The 12280-nt window shown below is 44.0% G+C and overlaps 1 protein-coding gene across 1 annotated transcript in view; it reads right to left on the bottom strand.

The window, feature by feature from the left end:
* The window catches only part of LOC122073818, a 23327-nt gene continuing 11047 nt past the window's right edge, over positions 1 to 12280 (bottom strand). Inside the window, exons 6-10 of the mRNA XM_042638464.1 lie at positions 4358 to 4415; positions 1599 to 1724; positions 1403 to 1498; positions 615 to 686; positions 1 to 348 (exon numbers count right to left, since the gene is read on the bottom strand). Of these exons, the coding sequence (XP_042494398.1) occupies positions 286 to 348; positions 615 to 686; positions 1403 to 1498; positions 1599 to 1724; positions 4358 to 4415 (415 nt within the window). The 3' untranslated portion in view covers positions 1 to 285. The remainder of the gene's footprint in view (positions 349 to 614; positions 687 to 1402; positions 1499 to 1598; positions 1725 to 4357; positions 4416 to 12280) is intronic.

Genomic DNA, 12280 nt, shown 5'->3' with positions numbered 1-12280 from the left:
TGGTTCAAAACAATTGACCCGAAGTCTTACCAAGGCAGGTATAATTATGCATTGCATGAGCGATCTACATTTCCTGGCTTCCAATAACTGTAAATCCTTGCTAATCATCTTATTAACTAGGAAAACTTTGATGCCATGTATTGATTACTTTAAAATCTAGCTTTCTCCTTTCTCGTTCCCCCCTTTTCTTTCCTAATTTTAACGGAAATAAAATAACTAATTTAACAGCCAAAATTTGAACACAAAATAGAATCAATTACCAACAACCCACTGGATTGCTTATTATCATCTGTAGTAAGAAGCCATAATGTAGAGAATGACAGCAGTAGCAGTGGTCACAAATAGTTCCTGCACAATCCCAAGCTTCACGAGTGAACAGGCTATAACAAAACTATATATGGAAGAGACACATTAAGCACATATTTGCACAAGCTGCAGGCATGTATGCAGTCTTGAGCTAAGGTGGGCCACTTGTCCAGTTGAAATTTGCAGGCAATGTTATAATTCTATTTGACATTAGTGGTAGAATGACAATATTGATTATTCTAAAATATATTCACAGCATTCACAAATATGTATCAAAAATGAATATGACAACATGCTCGTCTACCTACCTGATTATTATACAGAAAAGCAGGTATATATTGACCAACTAGCTCAATCAAATTGAGGACACCAGTGAACCCCTGCAAGAATAACAGAGTTTAGCAAATAGAGTAACCAAAGCAAATGCTGAAGAAATGGGAAGTACTCCAGTAAACATTATAAGAAATGATAACTACGGCTGAGACCAGATAGAAATGTCACTGGCGAGATGATAAATAAAGAAATGGAAAATGAAGCCTGAAAGGCACGCGCGGCCCCTTTGCTTAGACACAGAGGGGGTAAAATGGCCACCCCGCCCCTGTTAATGTTTCTGTGTGCGCGCTCCCATTGGCCCCCGGTGCTGGTGCAGGGGCCACGCTGCCTTTCAGGGAACCTCTCCCATAAAAAAATTACCAATTTTGTCTGAGACTTGGAGATGATGAAATTTGGCATACACACTTTAAAGCCAGAAACATCTCCTAGAATTGATTAAGGAGTACAATGCACATAGGAGTGAGCATGCATTAACTTGAATTAAACAATGTCAGGCATGTTGACTAATTTTTCATGTCTCCTCTTCAAAGTCAAAAAGATCTTGGGACATTCAAAATAGTCATGGAAGTACTGTAGAAAGAACATTGTCCACTAATGGCAAACACAGCACATCAGTTCCTCGATGCAAGCTGGATTGATTCTAAGAGGAAGGATCACACATCAGAAATATGTGGTAGAATGGTTATTTCAATTAAAATTTTAACCTCTACAGTTGTATCACAACCAGATTCAAAGTTCCAACCAGTAAGGCAGAATCACAAACCAAGGAGGAGACAGCTATACAGCCAAAAACTATGGCAAGAGAGCGAAGTAGGCGTTTTCCCATTCGCAATGCCCTTCCTTCGTCTTCACCATCTTCCTGCAACCAAGGGGAACTGGATTTGTCTTTCTAGTTCAAAGAAAAAAAAAAGGAGGGGGGGGGGAGGGAAACAAAAATTTAGCTGCTCAGTGCAACTCACAGTGAATGTAGGAGACACAGGCTGTTCAAAAGACTTCAATTTCTCAAATATTCGGTACACAAACACAAATGCTAAGAACTGTAGAGGTTTCCATTCAGCGTTACGTTTTATTAGAATCCAAGCTGTCTGCAGAAACCATGTAAAAACAATTTGACAACACATAGTTAAGAAAATAATTGTCATATTTTTCAAAAATCTACAACAGAAAGACTAGTGCACTGATTCATTTACATACATTAAGCTATCATTCAGAGAGCCTGGATTCTTTAAAGTGATAAAAGTACAGCCTTCTATATCCAGTATTCAGAGATAGCCAACGAAAATTCACCACACCCTAACCTAAGAGACCTGACATTCCCTAACACAGTCTGCTGGTTCAAGATGTCCTTATTACTGGCAGTGTTGCAAAATTTTCTATTTTAGTCCAATTGAGTGGTTTGTATATGCTCCAAAGAAAATTGAGTTAGTTTTTATGATTGGGAGCTTTGCACTGCAGAAAATTGGGTAATTCCGTCAATGTTCTTTGAGGATACTTTTGTATGGTCAAACTTCTTTGTTTACTTGATATTGATGTTGTTTGAAAGGTTAATGAGTTACCTATCCAATGAGACCAGGATCTTGTGATTCCACCTTGAATCGGAAGAGTTATCACAAATTTACTGATGTGTGTTGATCTATTACTGGATTTTATTTTGGGAGGTCTGACTAGATTAAAACTTTACTTCAAGTCTATTTCTTTGATTTTTTTTCTTTTTTTTTCAATAATTAGGAAGGGTTCGAGCACTCATTGGAATTGCTAAATTATAGTTAGAGTCATACTATAAGATTAAAGAGAGTCTATTTCCTAATTGTTTTAGATTTTTTCTTCAGAGTCTTAAGCCCAATCTCGTGCTTGAAACGGGTAGTCTATATATAGCACTGTAAACAAGTTAATTTGATGTGTTCAGTTAATGAAATACACCCTTAGGGGTATTGGAATTAGTTTATAACATAGAAGCAAAAAGTTAACAATAACCCAGATATTTTACAAACAAACTTGCAATAACAGAGATGAAATGGAAAAGGAATAAATCAGTAATATATTATTGGACATTAAAAGACAAAGAATATCAACAATATCATACTCAGTTCTTCATAACTTTCTATTCCACGCCGAGGTTCTTCAAAATCTTTGATAAAATCAATGGCATGAAGGGCAACTGATGTTAAGGTTGTCTTTGTCCCTTGCAATGAGTTTAAATTGTAGTATAACAAGTTGAGAATGCAGATGATTTAACTCTCAATTGCCTTCCTCGTCTCCTTCCTTCCACTTTTCTTCAACTCTATATATCGGGAGACGATAAAACACATTGATATCAGAGCAAACCTGCTCTTTCAAGAAGCCTCTGCTGCAACCTTGAAAGGCAAAGAAGTTTGATCTATTGCTGAATTCATCATCCTACAGTAAATGCTCATCAATCAGGGAGCACAGGTTCCTTTTGGTGGCAAGACTGGTGTTAGGTACATTTTGGATCAAGAATTATTTAACTTGGTTAGGATTTGAACTTTCTTATCCAATTTCTATTAGAAGTACTTGAAATTTTTATCTAATATCAATCTACAGGATTTTTATCTTTCTATTTATGGCCACAAGGCAACTTAGTGGGCCTACAGAGTTTGAGTTTTGTGGCATCTGACTCAGTATTGAAGCTGCAGCTCTAACTTCTTTCAACTATATTTGTCCCATTACTATGGACCAGCCCAATCAACACGGTTACTGGTTGCTGGCAAATGGAGATTGGAGTTGCTATAGTGAAACATGTACAAGGTATTAGATAATTATTATTAGATGCTAGTCTATTGGATATGCCAATGGTTTCTGTGGGGTGTGTGTGTGTGTGTGTGTGTGTGAGAGAGAGAGAGAGAGAGAGAATCATTATCACCCCTTTACTTTCTGCAAGTAGTGTGGATGCAGTTGCTTAAACAAAGAAGATAGAGCATAGCATAAATTTGGATTTCTTTCTAGGCTCTACCCAGAGTTTCAGTTCATGTAAAAGATCAGAGAACAGGTGGCTTGACGAAATAAAATTTATGCAAGTCTACAAAGAAGAGTATACATAAGCAATGCAATATCAGAGTGTTCTGGAAATCTACACTTGTCTCCACCACCACAACTCAGAAGAATGTAAAAGGAGTGGGTAAGATGCCTTTTAAAACCAGATGGAGAAGTTGTGGAGTAAACACTTGTGGAAGATCTCATCACAGTAAGGAAACAAACTGTTACCTAATGGGATCTCCAGCGGAGTTTACTGAACCTACTTTTTTTCTTTCTTGACACAATTGTTTCGGCCACTGGTTGCACATACCCCTCATCTCAGTTGTCCCATTGCCCTTCTTCCCTTATATTATCACTGATGCTCCTAAAAAGAAGATTGTGACTTTCTCCCAATTGAAGTGACAAAAAGAGAGAGAAAGAAAAGGCTGGTATCAATGAATATGAATGGGAGGGTGGGCTGAGCATGATATAAGAGTTTATTGTCCTTACAGCATCCCAAGGATGAATCACAATCACCATTAATACGTGTTTGGACCCCATAGAGCTTCAATTCCCATCCACAGACCACAAATTAAGACTATAAGTGCAATAAAGACATTCAATGATTGAAAATGCATTCATCCCCAAAACTAACTTGACAATGCCAATTGTTTATTAACTACCAAAGAAACAAGTGAAAGCAGAAACAAAATTAGAATTTCACTTTATCATTTTTTAAACTTACAAAGAAAGCAGATATGGCCACGTTGATGCGCATGTCCTGAACACTAGACTTGGTGAACCTGCAATCAGATAGAACCCAACAATGGCAAATTGTACAGGCAATAAGCAGCTAGATAATTTTACTTCCATAAAATAAGAATCTGCAAAATACTAGGTGAAGATCTAGATGTGAAAAAGACAAATGACCAGATCTAGCTGATTGAATAATTTTTTTTTTTTTGGGGGGGGAGGGAGGTATCAAAAAACATGCACGAACTTTTTGGGTCCTCTCCTCTCCTCATCCCCTTCCTCCCAATGACCTGACCACCATGCCCTCCTCTCCTCTGGTGCCTCCCCCTCCTCTGCCCCTCCCCTGCTCCTTCTGCTACCCCTGAAACTATTCCCTACTCTAGTCAGCCTTCGGACCTTCCCCTCAACCCCTCTCTGCCTCCCTCCATCCCTTCCTTACCCCAGGCCCCTTCCTCTCCCTTGCCAAACCTTGGGTCTCCATAGCCCACTCCTCTCCCTCCCCCTCCAGAGTTGGCCTTCCGCTGGTGTTCTTGCCTCCATCCATTATCGATGACGAAAAAGTAGGTATCTTCCCTCGGGTCTCCTTGAACCAGAAATTCAAAAATTGAAGTTGTGTATTGTGGGTCATTTTATGGGAAGCAGGCCCCCCTTCAACATCGTTCAAGCTTCCCTTTCAAAGCAATGGTGGCTCCTTGGTCACATGCAGACCTATATGCTCAACAATGGCATATTCCTTTTTAATTTCTCTCAAGATTCTGATATGCTTTGTGCCCTTGAAGATGGTCCTTGGAGGGTGGGAAATAAATTGGTCTTCCTCAGGAAAGGGGTTCCATTCTCAAACCTAAGCAAAGTCGACGTCAAATCTGCCCCCATTTGGATCACCCTCCCCAACTTACCCCTGCATTATTGGGTTGAAAAAGGTCTGAGTATTGTTGGCTCCGTTACTGGGAAACCATTGCTCTCTTACCATCGAACAAAGCTGATGGACAGGTTGGGTTTTGCTAGGCTGTGTCGACATATCAGCTGATGAACCCCCCCCCCTCCTCAATCACAATATTGGAAGAAAATGGATTCTCGTTCGTCCAACCAGTGTTCTACGATTGGCTGCCACCCCATTGCACTTCCTGCAAGTCCTTTGACATGACTCTAGGGCCTGCCCTCCTGCTCCTACTGGTTCATCAGACCCCTCTGCTGAGGAAACCACCCTGGAAGCTTCCATCCCTGGGAAATCTTGTCACTGGAAAAAAGCTAGACACCGCCGCCGACGAAGCCACAGCAGCATGCCTCTCCCAGGCTCTCCTGATCCTGCATCTGCAACTGTTAGAGAACCTCTGCTTGGTCCTGTGGTCCTTCTTCCCCAAACCAAAGGTCCAAACAAGTTCTCCATCCTCAGCTCTCTGGGTGCCTTTGCCTCTGACGTTAAGCTTCCTCCTCGTTGTCTGGTCTGGTACCTCTGACTCTGATGTAGACCCGTCATCGCCTCAAGCATCTGGCTCCCAGTTGGACTGCTGCTCTGGAGAGGGATCCTCCTCCTTTGACACTACCTCTTTGTCTGCTGAACCTACCTCCCCTTTAACTAAAGTTACCTCCACCGACGCCCACTTTTCCTCTTCTACCCCTCCTTCCTCTAAACACATTGCGTCAGTCCAATCCACCGACATTCAACCTCTCTCCTCCCTCTCCCTTTCAAGCCAACCATATCCACCCTTAAATTCTTCTTTACCGGCCCAGTCGTCACTACATCAAATTCTATTCTTTTGGCCTAGCCTTCCTCCTTGGCCCAACCCACTTCTTTAAATTCTAATTTACCGGCCACCCACTTCCTTAACCCACACTTGTGATCTAACCAATATCATTACCTTCGACCCATCTCCCCTCCTCTTGGACTTCCACCTCATCGCCTGACCAGACTTCTTCTCCTCCTCCGCCCGACGGTTTGTTTCGTAACCATGCCCATCTCATCGCCTCGCGAGCTCCCCTCATTGCTAAAGATGCTGCCCCTGTAATCTCGTGAGCCCCTCTCGCCCCTGCTAGAGCTCCCCTGATTCCAATCCTACTTCGTGGGTTCCCCTCGCCCCCGCTGTTGTGGCCCCCTTCGGCTGGGGCACCTCTCCCCCCTGATGATCCTGATGCCACAAAAGCTCCGCGAGCCCCTCTCACCTCTGCCAGATTCAACCCGACTCTCCTTTTAGCCACGCCTATGGTTCTCCGCGCTTCTCTCACCTCTGCTGTTGCTACTCCTGCTTGGTGAGCTCTTCTCGGCTTTGACGCTGCTGCCCCTTTGTCTGACGCCCTGCAAGCCTGAGTTGATACTGTGGGAGTCTCCCCTTCTCCCCATGACGATATCCCAAAGTTGTCTCTCCTAGACAGTTCTGCAATGCCCCCTGATGATGCTCTCCTCCAGCAACCTTCAGTCTATGTTGGCATGCCCACTGCCTCCGCTACGGCTCCTGCAAACCATTGACCTCTTGATCATGGGGACTCCTGTCCTCCATCTACTTCGGCAACCCCCTCTACCACCAGTAACCATCACCGTTTGGCTCTTGTTGCCCCCTCCAAATTGAAGCAGCCCCCAAAACCTGCTACAACCTCTAAGCATAGCCCGCAACCAATTGCCCCCTCCAAGCCATCGATGTCTAGCCCTTCCCAGTGTTCCCCTATCAAGGAGTACCACCGCTGCAATAAGATCTCTTCTGTTATTGGACAACAGTAATCCTCCTCTAGCTCTCATGAGCTATCATCCCTATCCCCCATTAGTTCCAAATGACCCCCTGGTCTATTTGGAATGTTCAAGGCCTCAACTCCTCGGCAAAGCATGCTACCATTCGATCCCTTATCAGATCTTCTCATGCCTCTCTCTATTGTTTACGAGAAACTAGAGCTCTGGATCCCAATGCTTCCCATAGTCTCTTACATAGCCCCGACTTGGTCCTTCCTTGCCAACTATATCAATTGCACCAATGGTCAGATCTGGATTTTATGGAAACCCTTGCTTCTCTACGTCACTTCCCTTGCCTCGTCCTCCCAATCTATCCATCTCTCTATCTCTGACCTAACTGGTGCTAACTGTTATTTCCTCACTACTGTCTATGCTCTAAATCGTGCCTCCGAGAGGCTCCCCTTGTGGAATGACCTTCTTTCGTTCTCCTCTTCTATTGATCCCCTGCCCTAGGGCTTTGCTAGTGATTTCAATGTGGTTAGATTTGGTCACGAAAAACTTAGGGGTGACCCCATTAACCTTCATTTTTTCGAGGCCTTCAATAACTGTCTTGAGGATATTGGCATGAATGACCTCCGTTGGTCTAGCGCCAAGCTCACTTGGCAGAACCGCCATGGTGGCGCCGATCGGGTTTCTTGTAAGCTTGACAGAGCCCTTGTCAGTGAATGGCTTGCTTCCTTTCCCTCTTCCCATTCCACTTTGGACCCTCTCAACATTTCTAACCATTGTCCCATCACTCTCCTAGTATACCCTTCCTCCTCCTTCGGTCCCAAACCTTCAAATTCTTTGATATGTGGGCCCTCCACCCAAATTTTTCCCCTCTTGTCCATGGAGCCTGGGAGATTCCTGTTCATGCCTTCTCCTCTCCTCTCATCTCCCTCTCCAGAAAGCTCAGAAATGTCAAAGCAGCCCTCAAGCTCTGAAAATCCAGATGCTTCAACAACATCTCTGACGGCTTCCTCTTGTAAGGTCAGACACGAAGCTATCCAAGCAAGGATCCAGCTTGATCTTCACAACCAGGCCTTGGCCGATGAGAAAAAGTCTCTCTCCCTTAAGCTTTCCCTGCTCTTATCCCAAGAAGAGAATTTCCTCAAGTAGAAATCCTGTATCAAGTGGTTGGAGCTTGGAGACTCCAATTCTGCTTTTCCAATGATCCATCAAAAGTCGTATCAATGCCAACGCCATCTCCCTTCTCACCTCCAGAGATGGATCCTCTCTCCACAACCCTAAAGATAACAAATCTAAAGCCTTCTCTTACTTGTCTGATCTGTTAAACTGTCCTTCCTCTTCTTCCTAGTCCCCCTCCCTTCCTCCCTCCCCGATCAACAAATTCATCCCCGACCACTTCTCCCCTCTCCAATATATTCCTACTGATGATGAAATCATCTTTGTTGTCCTCTCCCATAAAGCTCTTATCCTAACAAGAGAGTTTCCTCGAGCAGAAATCCCGTATCAAGTTGTTGGAGCTTGGAGACTCCAATTCTGCTTTTTTCCAATGATCCATCAAAGGTCGTATCGATGCCAACTCCATCTCCCTTCTCACCTCCAGAGATGGATCCTCTCTCCACAACCCTAAAGATAACAAATCTAAAGCCTTATCTTACTTGTCTGATCTGTTAAACTGTCCTTCCTCTTCTTCCCAGTCCCCCTTCCTCCCTCCCTGATCAACAAATTCATCCCCGACCACTTCTCCCCTCTCCAATTTATTCCTACTGATGATGAAATCATCTCTGCTGTCCTCTCCCATAAAACTCTTATCCTAACAAGAGAGTCTCCTCAAGCAGAAATCCCGTATCAAGTTGTTGGAGCTTGGAGGCTCCAATTCTGCTTTTTTCCAATGATCCATCAAAGGTCGTATCGATGCCAACTCCATCTCCCTTCTCACCTCCAGAGATGGATCCTCTCTCCACAACCCTAAAGACAACAAATCTGAAGCCTCCTCTTACTTCTCTGATCTGTTAAACCGTCCTTCCTCTTCTTCCCAGTCCCCCTTCCTCCCTCCTTGATCAACAAATTCATCCCCGAACACTTCTCCCCTCTCTCCAATTTATTCCTCCTAATGATGAAATCATCTCTGCTGTCCTCTCCCATAAAGCTAATAAAGCCCTTGGGCCGGAGGGAATCACCATGAGGTTCATCATCTCCTGTTGGGATATCATCAGGGTGGACTTCATTCGGGCTATCAAAAGCTTCTTCCTTGATCCAACTAAATCAATAGTGTAAACCATACCTTCCTTTGCCTCATCCCCAAATCTAAAGGGGCCTCTTCCATGCAGGTTTTCAAACTCATTTCCCTTTGTAACCTGGTTTACAAATTCATTGCTAAAATTCTCTCTCTTCCAAAGGGTCATTGACTCCTTAGTCAGTCAAAACTAGTCCACCTTCATTTCCAGAAAGAGCATTGCCAACATCATTCTGTGCCATGTAATTGTCAGAGGCTTTGACTGCATCCGTGGGATTTCTTATCCAAAATCTTGCTCCAAATGTCCTTCCCCCCAATCTTTGTTTGTTGGACCCTAGCCTACATCTCCACTCTCCGCTTCTTTGTCCTTGTCAATGGTAGCCTGGCTGATTACTTCCCTTCCTCGATGGGTATCCGGAAGGTTGCCCCCTCTCCCCCTTCCTCTTCTCCCTAGGTCTCGAAGTCCTCTCCAGATCCGTCCAATCCTCCACTGACTTTCACCTCATCTCCCCCATCTCCAAATGCAAACCTCTCTCCCTTACCCATCTTGCTTTTGTGGATAACCTCATGATTTTTTTCAAATCCGATCATCTCTCCATCTCCTCCATCATTTCTTCCCACCACTTCTTTGAGAGCCTCTTGGGTCTCTCTGTATCAATCTTCTCAAATCTTGTATCTTCACCTCTAGGATCTCTGATGCTTCCAAAGCCCGCCTCCTTGATATCACAAGCTTCTCTCTTGGCTCTCTTCGCTTCAAGTATCTTGGCCTCCCTCTCACCCCTGCTAGACATCACTGCACCCCATTCTCGCCTCTTACAAAAGAGACTCCAGCTTTGGAAGAGTAAACTCCTCTCCTATGCGGGGTGCCTTGAGTTCTTCAGATCCATACTCCAATCTATGTACCTCTATTGGTCTGGAATCTTTGTCCCCCCCCCCCCAACACCATCAAAGTTGTTGAGTCTCTCATTTGCTCCTTTCTCTGGTAAAGAACTGATTCTTCCAAGTTCCTTCACCCCTCCAGTTGGAGTTTTGTCTCTCTCCCTAAAGTTGAAGGTGGCCTTGGCCTAAGGCACATCAAAGACTTGAACTCGACGGGCATCCTTAATCTTATCAGGAGGATTGTGAACAAGCAAAACAACATTTGGGTATCCTTGATTTTACTCCCACCTCTTTAGGTTGAACTCCCTTTGGACTATCACTCTGGGTCCGGATTCCTCCTAGATCTGGCGTGGCATCCTCAGCTTAAGGCCCTTGGCTATGGAAGCCATCTCTTACTCTATTGGCAATGGTGCCTTTACCTCCCTCTGGCTTGACCCTTGGCACCCCTCCAGAGTTCTACTCCATTTTATTAGCCCCAAGACTGTCTACTCCTCGGGCCTGGATCGTTTGGCTACGATCTCTTCCATCCTTCTCAATTATGGATGGGCCCCTCCTACCTCTCCCCCCTCCCTCTCCCCCCTCCTTAGCTAGCATCTGGGCCTCTCTTCCCCCTTTCCCCCAGCCATCGTGGGAGGGAGAACTCCATCCTCTGGAATCCTTCTCCCTCCAGTATGTTCAGCTTCTCCTCACCTGGAACTATGTTAGACCAACAGCCACTCCTGCTCTTTGGGGCAAAGTCCTCTGGTTCAAAGGCCATATTCTCCACCATAGCTTCACGACTCAAAGGGCTATCACCAACTGCCTCGCTACACAGTCTTTCCTCATTTACTGTCATATCTGGGTTCCTCCTACTCGTTGCCTTTGTTGGAATGGAACTAAGGATATTGATCATCTATTCTTCTCCTGCCCCTTCTCCTCCACCGTATGGGAAAAGTCCTTTCTCACTGTTGGCGCCCTAATTGAAGAGTCCTTCCTCTCAGTATGGAATGGATCTGGGTTGATATAACTTTCCATAGTTCCACTATTTGCGACATTACTAGGAAGCTTGCTTTTTGTGTCACCATCAATCATCTTTGGATGGAGTAAAATCTTTATAGATAGACGTTGATGTAGATAAATCACTTAATGGGGTTATTTTATTACAACTAAGCCTTGGGTTGGGTTATGTATATGTTGGACCTTTGATCTCATGGGTTTTCTTTGTAATGGGCCACTTTAATGGGCCTAAAATATGGGTAGAAAGTAGGAAAACGGGATTTAATTCATTAATTTAGTTAGAGTCCTGTTTTGAGTCTATTTCCTTTATTATTTCAGTTATTAGTCAGTTTAGGTTAGTTAGTTACCTACTCCATGTTGGAGTTATACTCCTAGTCCTATTATGAGTCAAAGTCCTGCTAGGAGTGTCTCGTCCTATTTGGAAACTAGCTCCTAGTTATGATAGGATTGCTATTCTGTCCTCTTTAAATAGAGGAGCCTATGTACTCATAATTTCATATTTGAATAATGATTTGAGTTAGTGTTTGAGAGCCTTAGGGTTGTGAGTGATTCTTCTCCTCTCCCTTCTTTATTCGATTTCTCTCCCTCCCTGGTTGGATATGTGCAATATCTCTGCTCTTGCAAAATCCTTCTCATTCTCTCTCCTAGGTCTGAAATCAAGAAAGCGCATAACTCTCAAACCAGCCGCCAGAAGCTCTTCATATTTAGGGGTTTTTGTACCCTCCCTGGGCCCTACAATCGACCAAATTTGCAGCTCAATTGGAGCCCTACAGACTTGGCCGCACCTCTCTCTTTCTAGCTCTATAGAAGGACTTTCTCTCTCCTATCGGGTTGGGTATTGGGCTGGTTTTGCTCCTATATTGGTATTGTATCCTTGGGGGTTTATTTGATGGTCTTATTTCTTTGTTTCCTGATCCTATTTGTCTTGTTTAGGGTTATAAACTGTGGGGGTTAGTTTCTTGTATTCTACTCCTACATTAGACGTCCAACTCTCGCTCCTTTGATTAGATTTGGAATGGCATCTACTTTGACATCAACTCCAAATTTGCTTCCCTCCCCCATCGTCCGACCACTGGTTCCCCAAGGAACAGGCTCATTGTTGTTTCCTAGGGCCTCCCCCCATTTATCTTATCCCCCTC

The sequence above is a fragment of the Macadamia integrifolia genome, chromosome 3 (assembly GCF_013358625.1).
Source record: "Macadamia integrifolia cultivar HAES 741 chromosome 3, SCU_Mint_v3, whole genome shotgun sequence".
In the NCBI taxonomy this organism is placed as follows: domain Eukaryota; kingdom Viridiplantae; phylum Streptophyta; class Magnoliopsida; order Proteales; family Proteaceae; genus Macadamia; species Macadamia integrifolia.
The sequence above is the reverse complement of the archived record's forward strand: the minus strand, read 5'-3'. Positions and strand labels throughout refer to the sequence as shown.